The sequence below is a fragment of the Lonchura striata genome, chromosome 2, assembly GCF_046129695.1.
Source record: "Lonchura striata isolate bLonStr1 chromosome 2, bLonStr1.mat, whole genome shotgun sequence".
NCBI classification, from domain to species: domain Eukaryota; kingdom Metazoa; phylum Chordata; class Aves; order Passeriformes; family Estrildidae; genus Lonchura; species Lonchura striata.
Window position 1 is genome coordinate 108,294,870 of NC_134604.1, and position 18,601 is coordinate 108,313,470.

Below are 18,601 nucleotides of genomic sequence, written 5' to 3' on the forward strand. Positions count from 1 at the left end.
TCAATTTAAAAGGAAAAGCAGTTGTTTCTGAAAGATCACCATTAGGTGTAAGATGGTCAATTTACTGTTTAAATCAACTAGACTTCTTGGGTTTTGCATTGGGTTGGTGATGAGTTTTTTTTGTTTGCTTTTTTTCCCTCATTTTAATACAAATTCCACATTCCCTTGCTGGTTTTAGAAAGCAGACCCACACTCTGACATTGCTTTGTTTTGAGCATTAATCTATCTTTCCACAGTGACAATACAGTGTTAAACAAAAAGTACGTATGGACATGGGAAACCTGTTAAGGTTTAGCTATTAATAAAGTTTTTTATGGCATAATAAATATAGAAAGAGATAATTACTCAAAATTCTTGTTCTATGAAGAGCAACTGGACACATGTATTTGCCTAAAAAATTCACACCAAACCAAATTCTCAGGATAGTTCTTGTACTACTGTATTTGCACAACCTTGTGCAAATATAATTTACAGAAGGAACCGGAAGAATTGTTATGCGAGTTGAAAATCTGAGCTCATTATTCACTCATTTATATCATTCAAGACTGGGCTCTGACATTACTCCCTCTCAAATGCACACAAAATTAATTAAAAAACCAATAAGTACAAATCATTCAATGGCTATATTAATTGCAAGTTCCACTTCTCTCTGATAGGAATGAAATGCCAGAATATTTTGCAGTGGGAAAAAAAAAATAATTCTAACTTGTAATTGGAGGTTCCTAACCACAAGAATTATATCCATTTACCAGTTTAAATTTGACTTGATCTTCTGCATAATCAAATATAAATTTATACCTATAAATTATTTTTATAACTAGATTATTTTCCAACACTGAAATAAAAATCCAACATGACTACACAGTTTTGTTACATTTTAATTGACAGTATAATTGTAAGATGACCTTTCCTGGAGTACTAAACTCATTTGAATTATAATTATCTTGAAGAAATGTCTTATTACTTAAAAACTCACTGAAATGCTTTTTTTCAAGATCCTTGTTTATGTTATCTCATTTTTAAATGTAAGTTAGGAAAAAAAACCCAGTCGTTTACTATTACATAGTCTATGAACATTTCAAGTATTTCCTGGCATCTTGTAAACAAGTAAAGGATAAAACATTTTTAATAAGAGACGTAGTGGAAAAAGAAAATTCTGCAACCACACACAAAATTAAACTTTGCTGCCTCATAGGCTAACATTTCCAAGAGAAAATGTCAACACAATTCAGATGAATGTTGCAACTGCTCCAATTTTTAACATTTTTGTGGGCAGTGAGAGTTAAATGGAATTTAATATTTTTTAACTCTCATGATCAATGCAGATCTAAGGCCTCTCCACTGCAAAATGAAAGATTCCAAGCACTTTTATTTTGTGAACCTGATGGTTCATTCAGTTCCCAGGATTAATTATTTTCTTCTATTAATTTTTTGAAAAATCAATGGAGGGTATATAAAGCATCAGAATTAAACTTTATCTTGAAAGACTCAAGGAATTTCTGATTTTCCAAGGTATTTTCTTAGATGTGCCACCTGCACTTTCTATGTGTAAAGGGTGGCAGATTCAGTTACAGGGTTCTGAGGCACCTCTCTCCTTCCTTGCATAATACTGTTCTTCAAATCCTAATTTAGAACCATTTCTTCCTTCCAGAAATTAACTTCTAAAACTTTTTCTCATGAATAAAGAAATTTATTTTCTTGGTCTCTCAGAACCCCTGTGATCAACTGTGTTTGCCACCTCTCTTAATCCCATATCAAAAGATAAGTGATGTAATATAAAAGACATTGGTCTCACTTGTAAATTAATCAAATTGAAATCTGACCACAGGTCCTTTTCTGAAAAAATCATTCCCACTCAAACATATTAAATGCAATTTATTATTTCCAGTACCTTCTTTGCTCAAGGACACCATGATTCTTCCTCAAAACAAAAAACCCACACCAGTTTTTTAAAAAAGTAGATTCTTTACACTGAGCTTACAAATTTCCATAATCATACAGAAGAACACAAAAAATCCTTCTTGATCTCTGGGTGCCTATGAAGAGCAAAAACTCTGAAGATCCAAGCTGGACAGGATGAGACTTTGCCACATCAGCTGAGCAGCTGAAGCCACAGCCCCAGGTGCACAAGGTCTCCATTCATTTTTCCTTATCAAAACTCAAACTCACCAACACCACTATGGTGTACTAAGATAAAAACACTCCATGTTGCTCAGTCACATGGACAGCAGGATAGAAAGGAAATGCACAATGTCCTAACATCTGAAGTATGGCAAATGTGGTGTCCACACTCAGATGAGAGATGTTAAAGAGGAATGGCCTAAGAAAATACTTTTTACAGCTTAACAATGAGGGCACACGTGGACACAGCACAAAACTAAAGCTTTAGCTCTGGGATTCTTGTACAACAGGACTTTTCCTATCATAATGTCTAGTTACACAAGGAGATTATTGGCAGATATGAAGAAAAAGTCCTGTATCTAGCAATTGGGTCTAAAACTAGGCGCGTTATTTTGAGTCTCACTTCACTGACTGCAGCATCCTTTCCCCCAAGCTCATATTGTTATTGCTTTTCTTCTTCACTTTCCTCTATTTACTATATTAAGCAACCTCAGTCTAAACATGTTCTTTCACAGGCTCTTATCTTTTTCCAAAACCCTCTTGCTTCCCTTGCTATGTTCACCTAAACATCCCCTTTCACCCTTCTCTTATTCATCATTACTAATTATTCACAAAACAGCCTTTGTTAATTATTCACTATAATGCTAAATCCAACCTTAACAGTGTCTGAGAGTTCCTATATTATCCTATATTATCTTACTACCCAAATATGTTTTAGGAGGAATTAAACACTCACAAGGTAAGAGAGTAACACAATTTTATGGAAAAAATATTTTAAAAATCATTATTTGTTACTAATTCTAATAATTTAAACAATCAAACTAGATCTTTGCTCCTTATGAAAAAAAAAAAAAAAAAAAGAAAGAAACAGCAAAAACATAGTAAAAAAGTACCTAGGACTGTTAGCTGTGTATAGATGGGTTGAGTAAAAAATTACACCTCTAGCTACTGATTATGGATATCCAGTTTGACACCAAAAACACAGCCCACCTTTACTGCTGTTTTCTATGTGACTTAAGTAAACATGACCAAAATTTGCAGTTTAGAGAGACTGGAAATCATGCAATTATTTAGTTATTTATTCTTCAATTTGACAGGTAAAAAATGGACCAAGTAGTACTAATATAAGGGTATTTTCTCTTCTGTACGTTTATTGTCTAACATGATTCTACCTGCAGGAAGCAAGTAGAACGGTGGAACAGAAATCCAAAAGAGAACAACAGATTTCCAAAGATTCTGGATTTCTCTATAACCTACAACATATGCCCCAAAGATTTTTGTGAGCCTAAATAATTAATTGAACTGTAGGCATTGTAGATCAGCTTTTTTTCTTTTTTGCCTTTTTATTGTGGGGAATAGGGAGAATTTAGACCACCTAAAACAATTTTCAGCTCAAATTTTCACTGCAGAACAACAACCCCCCTAAAAAAGGTTTCTCTAGTTAATGCAACCAGAATTTCTATGTTATCACCTTTAAACAGATAGTTGGCAAGAATTTATTACAAAAAGTTTTTAGGAATATGTTTCATATTTAAGTCTGCATAGTGGATACTGAGATGTTTTTAATGTGTAAACTCTTTTCTATGCCAGCAGCAGAACTTCTCCCCTGTATTTGTCATAAGCAAGTAAAAGACTTTGTGTACATGGAACAAAATACTTCTTTCTGCACATTAGTTTCATTTCTCACATGATAATTCATTCAGTGCTAGTGTCCACCATTATGTGTTTTATAAGGCAATTAAGCTAATTATCCTCCAGTCTTCCACAATATATGTGGCTTTAGAACTCATATTGCATCTTAGCATGCCTAGTGGTGCAAGGAGTGTTCCCATTATGTTCAGTCTTGATCCCACACACAGCTTCAGAACAGTTAAGACTTTTCATCAAGTATTTGCTAAGTTACTATGATATTAAGGGACTTGAATTATGAAAATTCAATAAAATTTTACCACAACAGTGTATTTGCCATAACCCCAAAGGAGATTGCTTGAGTGACATGATTACAATTGCTGTCCAATTCCAAACACACAACAGATGAAAGTTACAATGTAATTTTCCCTCATTTTGTTTGTTTTCTATTACTTTTCAAACAAAAAGCATAAATTCAGGAACATCAAACCACAAGGGAAAATTCTTTTCCTCTTAGCTGGGAAACTGTCTAACTGGAAAGTTGGCATAACACTGCTGCCCAACAAGTGGTCTGAGGCAAGGCACCATCAGGGTACAAGGGAAATTCAAACCCAGAGTGTGGATATCATCCTCAGAAGGCTATACTGGAATTCCTCATGAGGAAAAGCCCTTGTTTATTTGGCAATATCATTATTATAAATTTATTCACAAGTAATAACTGATTGTTTAATGGACTATCTTGGGAGAACTTTTTGTTTCTAGATGTTGAAATCTTAGAAAAATATGTATAGGTTGGAATGATGCATAAGAAGAGGGCTATATCTTATTAGAAAAACCTCAAGGCTTTTAATAACTATTTTGCATTGATTGCAAGACAAGGAAACATCTGTCTTGCTCCTTCATTTATTCTCAAGGTTTATTGGTTTGGGAAAAAAAAAAACAATTTCTTACAAAAATATGCATAATGAAGGTTACTAATACAGATACCTCTTACATAGAATATGACAGGTTTTTTAATCAAGAGGTATTTTTCAGAAGTAAATTGTTAGTACTTTTTTAACTGCAGTCGAGTTTTCTTAAAGGAAGGACATCATAATAGCATGGGGTGACCAAGTAGCTTCAGAATGAACATGTAAAATATTGCAGTGCCTGAGGGGGAATTGGGATTAGTAATTGTCAGAATACAGATGTGTGAAAAAAAATGTAACTTCACACTATTACCTGAAACATAAAAACAATTCAGCCCTATAAATCAAGGACAACTAAATTTAATTACAGCACCAGAAAATTATGTTTTTCACCTCTACTCTGGACAGCCCCAGCAATGCAGTTGCAACTCGAACGCTGCTGCTCTGCAGAGTCCCAGTCATCAATCTCCTTTCATACTCAACAGATGACATCTGCTGCTGTGCAGCCAGAGCCAGGGCCCTCTCTCTTGCCTCATTGATCAATGGAATCCTCAGATTCTCCTCCAGAGTCTGACCAAGTCCACATTTCAAATATAAAACTGGCTGTGCTGGGCTTGCATCTGTTAAAAAGTCCAAAGAAATGAAAGGGCAAGACAAAACCAAACACCATATTTATTTATCAGCTGGTGGAACTGCAGAGAGTATTTAAAATTTCTAATCTCCAAAGAAAATAAGAATACAAAATTCTTTCAAGGTTTAATTCCATGCTATTAACCTAGTACATGCCATTTATTACCTATAATATTTTATTTTTCAACATGATAGGGAAGTAAAAATTAGCAGACTGAAATGCAACCTAAAATATAGCTAATAGAGCTAACAAACAGCTAATAAAAAAATCCCAGACTTTAGTGTTACTACCATTATGACAGTATTAAAAGTTTACCAAAGTCTTTCTGCTACCTACACAACACAGCCATGCTTTTACCCCCTAGATGATGTTTTATCTCCTCTAAAAGAAACACTCAGAAATTATTTCAAGTAGCAGCTACACTGATTCTAAAATAGGATGGACAGCAGTTTATCCCTGGCTGTTTGAAGACAAAAGGAATATCATTGGAATATCACATCACTGTACACAAAACTCATGTTTTAAAGCTAGAGAAATTCTAGATAAAGATGACTTGTCCTGTTCATATGGCTAGCAACCTATATTTAGAAGAAAATAAGAAAAATTATGAAAAAGTATTTATGTAGACTATGTTAAAAACAATACAAGACAAAGATCACCAAAAACTAGCTGATGCTCTAAAGAGATTGGACTGGAAAACATTAGAAGAAATATTGCATATATTCATTCTAATGTATTTTTTACACTTCACTCTAAACAATTTATTTTTCACCACATGTATTTAATAGTTTTAAGAAAAATCCATATAAATAAAATAATATTACAAAAAATTTTTTTTTGCTCTGTTTTACTCTTCTCCCTTCTATTCACTGTACCTTCTGAGGTAGCCTGCAAAACATTTGGACTATCCAAGGCAGGCAATTCTGAAGACAGAGGTAAATCACCCGTTCCCTCAAGCAGGTACACAAAGTCTCCAATCTGAAACACAAGGATACACATCCAGACACTTCAAAGAGAAACTCATGCAGAACAAAAGGCAAAGTATTACAACTAACAGCAAAAATATCCTTGTGACATCTCAGATCTGACCTAAGCAATAATTTAGATATGTAGAACTGTTTTTATAAACTATGCCTAAATATAAGCAAATTATTATTTCAAGCCATGCTACGATAATAAATTAACTTTAATTAATAATATTAAATCTGAAAAGTCAAGAAATTTCAAAAAGCAGAATCCTTTCAAACTCCTCATAAAATTTAACTTAATAAGGGTACCGTGACCAATAAATACAGCAAAAATTTGAATTCTAACTACCTACAACAGTTACATATATTTAAACATGTTCATGAGCAACCTGCATTGCTCTTCACCACTTGGAATTTTTTTTTTTAAAAGGTTTACAATAGTTTTGAGCCGGAAACATTTCTCTAGAAAGAAAAAAAAAAAAAGTAAGTCAAAGCAGATTAGCATCATGTACAAATTCTCTTTAAAAAAAATAAAGTTAGTAAATTTTGATTATTTCATTAAAAATGGAAAATCTACAGAAGATTGAAAGTAAATATAAAGATGGCCTACAACAAAGCAAGACAGTAATTTTTAATACAGGAAATGTTAACTTAATTAGCAGAGAAATAACAGCTTGAATTATAGAGGGAATAAAAAAATAAGGTACAAATGAAAGACAGAAAAGTATTTTTGAAGAAAACTCACTGAAAGTACTCCAAATGAAAGACCAACAATCAGAATTGCCCAAACGAAAAAAATATCTAAGTTAGGTACCACACACCTATCTGAACTAGGCAGGAAATTTAACATATATAATGCATATATGGCTTTGATAATTTCTTTGTGTTTACCACATTTTTTTCAGACAATTTTAGCTTCTACTGATTGCAAGATAAAGAATTAAATGCCTCTGCAACAACTGATATAATTTGCACATTCTATGTCTCTTTATTTCCATAAACCATATTCTGTAAAACTCCACCCTGTATTCTGTCTTTTACTCTTCATTCCAGATATGAAGGAAATAATTTATTTATCTAATTTAGTGCATCTGCCAACTGACACAATGTTTTCCTGTTAATACTGCTCAAATGTATAGGAAAACCATGTTTTTTCCTTTGCCTTCATTTGTAGTTTCATCAGATATTTATGTTAAGGCTGAAAACACTGCAATTATATTTCTGACCCAGCAGAAGGAAAGATATTCAACTTTGATGGCATTTTCTCCCCTTCCTTGATTCAAGAGCTCACACAAATCTTCCTTGAGAAGGATTAAAGAAACCTCCAGCAAAATTGGATTCTCACACACAAACAGCCACTCCTGGGAACCAATTTAAACAGGAATTATTCCTGTTTGACACAGTGATTTGGCTCCATAAGGGCCCTTAACAAGCTCACAGCACACACAGCTGATTTTAAGAAGGTGCTGGTTGCTGGGATGCCATTCTGCTATCAGCTGCTTTTCCTGTCCTTGCTGAAATCAATATGCTTATAGGAAGGAACAAAATTCCCCAATTTCCTCTTTGTTTTGAAGAATTCTGGGGTTCTGATCTCCACAGAATGCAAATTCTGGTTTTGTTCCACTGAGCTTTTGGAACAGAATGGGTATTTCATTGAACTTGGAGAGTTTAGCTTGTATGTCCATGGTTTTAATGATTTATATTTCCAGTTTCCATCGGCCTGCAAACAGGACAGCATCAGCATTGTGCAGGGTTTACTGTTAATGAAAATAGTTAATAAAAGAGCTGTTGAACTTTCTGTCCAATCCCATTGCTATCTGATGTTTCAAAAGAATGTAAGGCTACTAGGAGTTTGTAGCTGCCTGTGCAAGCCAGTAAGAGCAACAGACAGCAAAGTGTTCTTTTAATAAACAATTTACTTTTATACCAGACACTTAGCTGTCAAAGTCTGGACTGACACTCTTAAACTATGATTTAATAAATTATTATCATTAAAAATTCCACGTTGTTCACATTTAAATTACCTCCTGGAAACAAAGATATATTTTTTAAAAAGCAACAAAGTTATGTTTAACAATATTTAATGTCTTCTATGAAAAAAATCTATGCCAGAAGTCTGAAAAATGTCTGTTTCAATTTTTCTTAAAGAACAATAAAGAACTGAAACAAATCCTTGAGAAATGTACAAAATGGTTTGTTCTGTCATTTCAAACCTTAGGAAAGTTAACATAAAGATTATTTCAAAATAAGGAACATCCTTGAGGCCAGAAGCCTTGAATCAGTGTATCCTCTTCCTGTTATTTCAAATATATAGCTGCTGCAGTGATGGATAGGATTCCCAATTAGATTCAAGTACAGTGATTTAAATCTCAATACCTCCATTACTGATTGTAAGGAAGGAACAGATCTACTCTGATTACTAGTTTGGTCTATTTGTAGGGAAGGGAAAAAAGGGGTAGGAAAGGTGGGCAGGAAAAAAAATCACAGAAATCCTAAATTAAATTATTTGTTAGATTTTATATAAAGCACATGTCCATATTTGAATGATGCAAGACTCTTCATTGTATAAAGTCATTTGGTCATCATACAACATGGTGGCTGCATTTCTTTGTCAGTTAATGGTATGATTGAAATATTGCAGTCATATACAAAATATTTAAGAAAGCCAAATTCTTCCTGTGCCATTACTATAGAGCCCTAAAATCATGTTAGATATCTTGCAGTTTCATCTTTCCCTAGGAGATTTAATACAATTCTTCACAAATTATGCAGTTAAGTAGATGGAGGTAATTTTTCTAACCTGAAGTTCTGCATATCAAAAACTTTGCACTTTTAGGAGCCTTTAAATGCATCACATCTACTCAGCTAAGCTGGAAGGACCAGGTGATCCAAAAAAAGTTGCCATACAGGATTAACAGCAGCTTCTCTGAGGCATTACTGCTTCCTGCTGTGAAAAGGTCACCTAAACCTTTATTGTGAACAGTGACTAGTAGCTAGGTGTCTAAATTTATTTCTACATCACCACTGGAGGCAACATTGGGGCTGTCAGAAATGTACTTTTCCCTTTCCACCTGAGCTATGACCATCCTACAGCTCTAACTACATCTCTTAGATTAACACTCTTTCCTTAACATGTCTAAATTTCCCTTCACTTCTTCATTTAGCTTTCAGGCTCTATTCCTTGTGTAGCAGGAGCCTACTCTTCTCAGCCAAGGTGTGACTTCTTCTTCTAATAAAAATACAACAAACAGGTAAACTGCCAATAGCAGAGATTTATAGGGTATAAAATAGTAACAGGTAAAAGGAGATTCTTCTGAGATTTACTCCCAGACAGCAGTAGGCAAGGTTCTTCCTTGTCTAGAGTCTGCATCTAGATAGTTCACTGAATTAAACTGATGGACCTAAAATTCATTTATTAATGTACTGCTGTTGATGTGTATTTCTTCCCTAATAATTTCTCTCTTTTAATGATGCTGAGCACTGGATTGATTTTCCACTGAACCATCCACAAAGATTGTTAACCTCTGACATGGGGACCCTTTGTGGGTGATTACCTGCTGTCAATAAGGTGTGAGCTCTCTATTTCAATGTGTATTAAACAGAAATTCCTCTTCTATCTCAGCTAATTTTCAAGAAAATCAAGAGAACTGTACACCCTTTAAGATGTCCAGACATTTGGTTTGTTTTCTTTAAAAATAGCCGGTATTTTCAAATACTGGACGTAGTCAGAAAGACAGACTTGGGCATCATTGTATCAGTTTTATTTTCCTTTATGAACAAGACAAAAAAAATCAAGCTGGCCTTGTGGCATAGCCAAAGTCATGTTCAAGCAATAAAAAATCCCATCAAACACACAAACACCAAACATCAGAAGTTCCATGTTCTATAGCAGGTAAGAATATGGAAGCTGAGAATGTGCAGGAGAAAAAGTCATTTAGTTTTAGATGCATTGTTACAAATCATCAAATTCTCTGGTGGCAGAGAGAAAGGCAGAGGTATGTCATTGCACAGAGGGGAAGCTGAAACACAGAGGCATTGTTAAGAAAGTAAGAAGCAGAATCCAAGCCTTGAGATCAGCCATACATAAAAGAAGATTATAGAAACAACATTGACAGCCAGAGACAAAACACGGCAGACAGGTTAAAGAGGTGAAAAGGTGGACTAAAGACACTAATAAGATTGTGACCACTGAGACAAAGTATTACAGGAACATCAAAAAGCTGGATTGCAAGGTTGGAAGTTCTGAAATATGATCAAAATCAGATCTTGGTGATCTGATTGAATTTCAATTAAGTATATAGGGCAAAACCCAGGCTACATGAGTCAAGAGAAACTGAAAGGTTGTGGAGTCAGTATTCATGTACAGTCTGTACTGAATGGAACTCTGATTGAGAAAAAAATTTTAAAAGAGACAGGAAAGAAAATTATTATTCTACTTTGACAGCATACCCTAAATATAGTGATGAATACATGGAGAAGTACTGAACAGTAAAGTCTTTATCCATTCCCTGCCTATGCATTATTCTTGCACCCACGCCAAGACAAATTATTTAAATTTCTTTTTTTATTTTGAAGCTCAGATGCCTAGAAAAGCCACCAAAATAATATTCCCTGCAGTATTACTTTTTAGTACTTAGTGGTGTTAAAGTTGCCTGCAGCACTTCATATAATTCTAAATTATGTGTAAAAGGACAGTAAACAGTTGCCCTTGATCAGGACCCCCAAGTCCCTTTTCAAAGCACTGCTCTCATTTTCCCTACTTATGCACAATTGGCAAAAGTCCTGATTCTTACCTGACATGATAAACATAGAACATACACTACATACACTTTATTCATACCTTTTCATTAACCAGCATGACAGTGCAGTAACGCTTTTCCTGATGAAAGGGAAGGAAGTGAATATCTAAGGTTGCAGAACATTTCCCTCTCAAGAACAGTTTTTCCATTGGACTGAAGAACTCATGCAGGAGGCCAAACTGATCAGCTGTCAAAATAGATTTAAGTGGATGTTTAGATACAACAGCACAGGCTGTAAAATAAAGTAGTTGCATGAGTTTTAAAAAAAAAGATACTGTATACAGCCTCCTGTAGCAATCAGTATTTAAGGCACACCTGTAACCAGTAATCAGTATTTACAGTTACAGTTGTGTAGATGTGCCGCAATATTGCATGCTGTATTATTTAAATACAATTTGCTAATTACCTGTGTTCTTACTCTATACACTGAAACAAAACTGGGGAAAATAGCCAATTCTCACTTTAAAAATTCCTTAAGGAGGTACAGCCTCTAAGAAAAGTCTATTCACATCAGAAGGAAAAGTATAATTTACTGCAATTTGAACAAAGAATCTCACTCTCAGTGCAGCAACTATGTACCCAAGAATATATGTGAAAGTGTAAACAACAAAAACAAGTGAGATCACATAAGAAAATTTTGCCAAACTCTGGCCAAATAAAACAGGGATGGGACACCCACAGCTTCTCTGAGTAATCTGTTCCAGTGCCTCACCACCCTTCACAGTAAGAATTTATTCTTCATATCTAATCTAAACCTGTCTTTCTTCAGTTTAAAGACATCACCTCTTGTTCTATCCCTACATATCCTTGTAAAAAGTCCCTCTCCAGCTCTCTTGTAACTCCTCCAGGTACTGGAAAGCCACAATAAGATCACCCTGGAACCTTCTCCAGACTGAATTTTTGACTGTGACGCACAATTTGAGGCCAACATTTTATGAAAACTATAAATAATAGCTACTAAGCATATCCATAAATAATATTTATTGAACATACTTAGATGTCAAAATCTTGCTTCTGTAGATAATCTAATTTCTACTGTAGTAAGACATGAGGTATTGCATAGGTACTTACGGCAAGTGTCTTTCTTTGAATCTTCAAGCAGTCCACCATTTTTTGAACTTAATATGCTATTTTCAGAACTAAAAGGAAAAAAAATAAAACAATATTCTAAAACAATATTCTAAAGCTGGACATTTTCATTACAAATTGATAGCTTAGTTCCCCATTTTATGAATAAATACCAAAAAAGCAAATGCTTTCAACACAAAAAAAACCCCATCAAATAGACCACTACATTTTGGAACCATTTTCCAAACAATAATGTTAAAAATCACCCTATCCACTTGAGGTGGCTACAGGAATGACTTATATTAATTAACATTGATGTTAGTCATTCAAAAGAAAGCTAACATAATCAAGGCTTTGTCTAAGAAAGGAGAAAGGGATGAATCTTAACCTAATCACCTGAACTCTGCTCATTACAATATTGCCTTTCAAGTGTGTTTGAAAACAACAGATATACTAGAAAAAAACAGCTTCAAACAAAATCTCCTTTGAACTTTCATCCTCCCAAAACAAACTGTGCTCCTCACCATCACATTTTCTTAGTGTGACTTTATGTAGTTTTCTATTCTTCTTCACAAGTAATTCCCACCATTGTTGACAGATGTTAAGATGATGGTGCAGTTACACTTATGGAAGAAGATTTTTGCTTAATTTACAACATGCACAGAGCTCAAAGATGCTGAAAACAATACTATAATGTATCAAAAAATACTGTGAGTTTCAGCTTCAGTTTCACAGTTTCAAAACTCTGATTTTAGATTATCCACACATAAAAGTTATTCCCCCTGGCAGTAAAATTTGGTGAACCAGCATACAGCAAACAATTACTACATACAATGTTTGATGTTGGGTCTCTCTTAAAATAAATAGTTAGTCTTCCTGGGCTAAGAAAAAATCATAACCTTAAATAAATGGACGTGCAAAACTCTTAGAATATGTTACCCTGGAGATTTGTTTTAATACTTATACTTAAAGACCATTTTTCAGAAAGGAAAATGATCTCTGAGTATATGCAACATACTATTTATACTATACTTTACAAATAAGTATCTCACATTGAAAAAAATACTAATTTAATATAAAATATCATTTCTCTCAATGCTTTATCTTTGGATGAGAATGCCAAATCCTGCTTGCAAAAACAGACTATAGCAGAAGAATCACTGTAAAAGTAACAAATAGCTGAAGAGCTGTATGAAAAAATAATAAGAATAGTACAACAAAACACATTACATTTTTTCACTGGTGAGAATTCTACATTGAATAAGGCCTATTTTCAGATCTGAACAACTGAGAAACTCATTAGACTGATTTAACATGGTATTGAACTGCTCTCAATATCAATTTTTTTCTTACTTCAGTGAACAAAGCACTTGCAGGTAAGTGATGGGAAAAGAAAACAAACCTGTGTTGTGGAAGACATGAACATTGTGTCTCATTCTTCCATAACAAAAAGAAATAGCATCTTGCTCAATAATAAAACTGAAAGGAATAAAGTTCAGAAGGTGTAAGAAGCTTGGTTATGTTCAAAGTCTGGTTCAATACATCCTCTTTCAATACATAGAGAATAAGGCAAAGGATTAGGGAGAAGAGTTTAAAGCTGCTATAAAATAAGTCTACACAAACTGTTCACCACACCTGGGTCAGGCAAATCCCTGGGATCAACAGAGAATGTGGAATGAATGGCTCAAAAGCAGCCCTGTGGAGGAGGATTTGGGCATATTGGTAAATGAAAGATTACAGATGAGCTGGCAATGTCCACTCTCAGCCCAGAGAGCCAAACGTGTCCTGGCTGCACCCAGAGCCCCGTGGGCAGCAGGGCAGGGAGGGGACTCTGCCCCCCTGCTCTGCCCCACCTGCAGAGCTGCCTCCAGCTCGGGGGTCCCCAGCACAAGAAAGACAGAAGCTCCTAGAGGAGGGCCACAGAAGGGGTCAGAGTGCTGGAGCACTTCTACAGAGATACCCTGGAGGAGATAAGGCTCCAGGAAGATCTCACTGTGGTCTTTCAATATTTAAGGCTAGAGCAGAGGGAGCAGGGGACTGGGGGGAAACAAGAGCAGCTCATAAGAAAGAGAGACCAAGCAACTTCTCCAACTGCCCCTCATTTAGCTTGGGGGTTTTTGCTGACAGAGTAAGACAATTTTACTGTTCATTAAATGAACAAAAAGCTCAAGATTATGTTACAGGTGAGGATGGGTTAATGAGGGCACCTTTCAGTTGCTTGGCTGAGGTGTGAATACTTCCAATTCATTCTTTCTGGGGTTACTCTAAACAGTTCAGATTAAAATCACAGCCTGGATAGGAAGAAACCTTGAAGATCATCTAATTCCAACCTACTTCCATACTTTTGCACCAGTAAGAGTCCAGTATCTGCTACAGTCAGATACTGGTTCCAACATAACACCACAAAGCCACTGGGCTTGCCATGTCATCAGGTGTTTCAAAAAAACAGATCAAAAGGCAAATCATCTCTGCAGTCAACACAGAGAGTGTTCATACATCATCATGGCATATGAGTTATCTTTTTGTCATGGTGTGCCTTTACTCTTCATGCCAGGCTCCAAACAAGCCAATAACTCTGTTTCCCATCCAAAAAATGCTCAGAAAAAAAAAAAAATAATTACTTCCTTATATGTATTTGGAGAAGAATTTACTATCTTATTGCTCTGGATTATATATATTACCAAGGGGGTAAAAAAAAAGTGCCAGACACCATAAGAAAATCCTAAATTCACAGAGCAGCATCTTAATCAATCAACTTTAGGATGTTTAGCAAGAAAAGATCTAATTAGAATGAAGGGATACAACAAACTGCTTAGAAATGCATTGAAAATACTGAAACATTTGGACACAAAATTCACATCTAAGATACTCACCAGTTTCCACACACTGTGGAATAGCTTATGATTTCTGAAGAAAGGGTAGGATAGAAACTAAAACAGGAGCTGCCCAAAATAAGTACTAAGGCTTAGAGTAGCTGGATTTCTTTGATATCAATTACCCAGAATTGTAATGACTCCTGATAACATATTTGTAAACTCTATTTTATGAAACAGCAGGTATTAATGCTGTATCTCAAATTACAAAGAGACACCATTTTTAGATCCTAATTTTTTCTTTATTCTTCCAGTAAGTAAATAAAGGTATTCTGCATAACATAATTCTTTCCTTGGCACATGAAACAGCTTAGAATAAAAAGTGTAAGAATGGAATGCAGAAAATTGAAATTGTTTGGAATTCCTGACGTTATCTCCAGTTTTAAAAAAAGGAGAAATTAATTTAACAGAAAGAAATTATACACAATGCAGAGCTTGATTTTAAATTCATTCATTAATTTTCCCCTTTTTGCTTTAGAATACTTTTTTTAATGTAAAAATATTTCTCAAAATTCACAATTTGTTCTGCAAATTGATGTGTGCTTTTGCACAGATCCAGATCCAGCCTTATGGACACCACTGTATACAATAATCTGCTTAGTCATGGTCTTAGATTAGGACTATTAGTGAAATCTATCTTTACCACTTTCTAGTTTTACAGTAGAAAATTTATGAAGGAAAAGTTAGCTATTAAATGTAACCTTGAACTTTTACAGTCATTTGATACTTATTTTTTCTAATGGACATAATTTAAAAATACCAACATGCTTGAAAGCTATGGGTAGTTTTCCATTACACAAAATTTCTGGGCCATGTGGTGTGCTTCTCTCCACCTGATTTTCCTTCTCCCACAGGGAGTAGACCATGCTGGCACACAGATGTAGACCAAAGACAATAATTCAAGTGTCAAGGGCTTGGAAAAGCACAGAGAAGTGGATAACTTGAAAAGTCTTGTCCCAGTATACTTAAAAGAAAACCTATGTCAAGTGGATTAAAAAAAAAATAGTGCTTCTCACTAAATACCATCCAGTTCTGCAAGAATAAAGAGGTCTTGCCTGCAACCATTGAAGGATGGGCTGCTGTGAGAGTTTTGGGCTTAGACAGTGCTGTGTCCCAGCAGGGCACAGGAGTTCCTCAGGCTCCAGCTCCAGACTGGGATTGTTCCAGCCACGCTGTGATGGACCCACATCACAATGACAGAAGGGTTGGTCTCCTCTCCAGCCTGAATGGCACCATTTGGGGTACCTGTGACACTGTCAGAGGGGAAAGCTGGGAGGTAAAAGGGTCACCTGGCAGGCAAAGCTTCCTACAGGGAGGTTTAAAGGGGCTCTGACATATCTGGAGGCACAGGATGAGGATGCAGAAGGAGCTCTGAGCCCAGCTGGTCATGTGGGGATGAAGTTGTCATGTGCATGCCTTGGTCCTGACATCAATCCCACAGACACCATCACCCACAGGGCAAGCACTGACTTCACAGCTGTTTTATGCTTACAGAGCACTTAGAGAATTGGCATTAATTTGTACATGGCTTTTTCTGGATTTACTAAAAGAATAAAAATTATTGCAGGCAAAAACATCTTACTGATCAGTCATGAAATGTACACACACTGCTTTTTTAACACAGATTGCAGAAGTTTATTCCATTCAAGAAAAAGATCTTCTGAAAGGAAGTATTTAAGGTGGCTTCAGTTGTCATAGATGACAGAAACATGTAAAAATGGAGCAAATCAATACTGGAAATTTCTAAAGACCTAAGGTGCCCTGAAATTAATTTCTGTAAGAATCAGGTCTGGATGTGTGACAAAAATTACACTATTTAGACTGATTGTCTGTGGAGAAATTAAGCTGAAATATGCAAGATGATTAAAAAATCCTTCTATATCAGCAATTATTACACACTTTTTTAATTTAGTAGAAATTGTAGTATAAATTACACTGTAGAAAACTATTTCCACTTAAAATATGTGTATATTTTTTCTTAATAATAAAATGTTCATTATTTTTCTGCTTTTAGATTTTTTTTAATTTTTTAAAAAGGAATTTGAAAAACAGTCTGTATTTCATGACAAGACTGTGGAACATCCTTATAATTCCAATTCAACCTACAGTATTGACGAGGTAGTAGTTATGATATTTCTCAATAATCCTTGAATAAGTGTTTCAGGATTTTGAATGTTTGAATGAGCTTTAAAAATTATATCTCCCAACTACAGAAAATATTTTAAATTATTAAATGAAGGATTATTGAATTACTGAAAAATATTTTTTAATCTGTTTATAAATCTTTTGCAGTAATGTCCTGGTTTCTGCTGGGTAGAAGTCATTCTTTTTTCTTAGTAGCTGGCAAAGTGCTCTGTTTTAGTATAGGATGAGAATAATGTTGATAACACTGATATTTTATTGCTGCTGAGCAGTGCTTACTCAAAGTCAAGGAATTTCCAGCTTCCCATGCTCTGCCAGGGAGCAGATCACAAGAACCTGTGAGGCAGCATGGCCAGGGTGGCTGAGCTGCAGTGGCCATAGGGACACCACAGAACATCAGGCTCAGCACGACACCCCAGAGCTGACCAGGGTGCCCCTCACTGCCCAGGGACTGGCTGAGCATCTTCTGTGTATTTCCATGTCCTAAACTGCAATTCTTTACAACAGGTAGCACACAGCATGCACAAACAGGTAGTATTAATAGAAATACGTGCCAAAGTTAGCAATTGTCATCTGGAACTTACCTAAACTTTTGTTCTTGCTTTACTTGCCTGGCTTGATACGCTTTCTCTGGGTGGAGCAAATGTGTGGATTCCAGCAAGATTACCCTGGAGTATGACAAGCACACATAATGACTGCATTTTTAACTTGCAGAATGATGAGGAAACTCAATTTATTCTACCTTTCAAATGCAGGATCAATAAAGAAGCTTATTATTTTCAATTAAAGATACTTTACTTGTGGTTTAACCCAAATTTTTCTGTAAAAGATCTTCTCCCTTGGTATCAAACTAGCATTTCCTAGTGTTACTTGCAAGTAAACAATATACCCCCTGATGAAACACTAGATTGTTCAAAACACTGGAAGCTTAATACAAAGAATTTCAACTTTAGATTACTGTCAATGCCAAAATTGATAATGACTTAATGTAATTGTCAAGTAGCTTTTGAATTATATAAAACTAAATTACATAAAACTAAATTACTTCATCACTTCATTGATAATTTCCAAGGGAGTTATCCAAATCATAAGACTAATGCAGCCTCACTGACCACCTCAAGAACTTCAAAATAAAAGACAGAATCTAATTAAAGCCATATGATTCCTAGACACAAGGCTTGGAGCAGTGGAAATAATCCTGTTACAGGATTGTTATTGTTGCTGTTATTATTACTATTTGTATACATCAATCCTATTCTGTGGGGGAAAGAGAAACTTAGTTTGCAGCTTCTGCAACATGTATATTTATGTTGCATAAAAAAACAAGTTTAAAATGCTGTGAAAGATGGTTCTTCCAAATAAATTAATGAGATGAACCAATGCTTAGTTCTACAGACTAAAGACAAAATATGGAGTCTGATCACATAAACAGATTTTAAAGTGGTACAATAATCTATTTCCT

General features: G+C 35.0%; 1 protein-coding gene across 1 annotated transcript in view; it reads right to left on the minus strand.

Moving 5' to 3' along the window:
- CFAP47 (cilia and flagella associated protein 47) overlaps positions 1 to 18,601 on the minus strand; it is a 268,440-nt gene that overhangs the window by 163,310 nt on the left and 86,529 nt on the right. Inside the window, exons 40-44 of the mRNA XM_077781662.1 lie at positions 17,724 to 17,807; positions 12,128 to 12,195; positions 11,098 to 11,243; positions 6,165 to 6,267; positions 5,052 to 5,278 (exon numbers count right to left, since the gene is read on the minus strand). Coding sequence (XP_077637788.1) covers positions 5,052 to 5,278; positions 6,165 to 6,267; positions 11,098 to 11,243; positions 12,128 to 12,195; positions 17,724 to 17,807 — 628 coding nt within the window. The remainder of the gene's footprint in view (positions 1 to 5,051; positions 5,279 to 6,164; positions 6,268 to 11,097; positions 11,244 to 12,127; positions 12,196 to 17,723; positions 17,808 to 18,601) is intronic.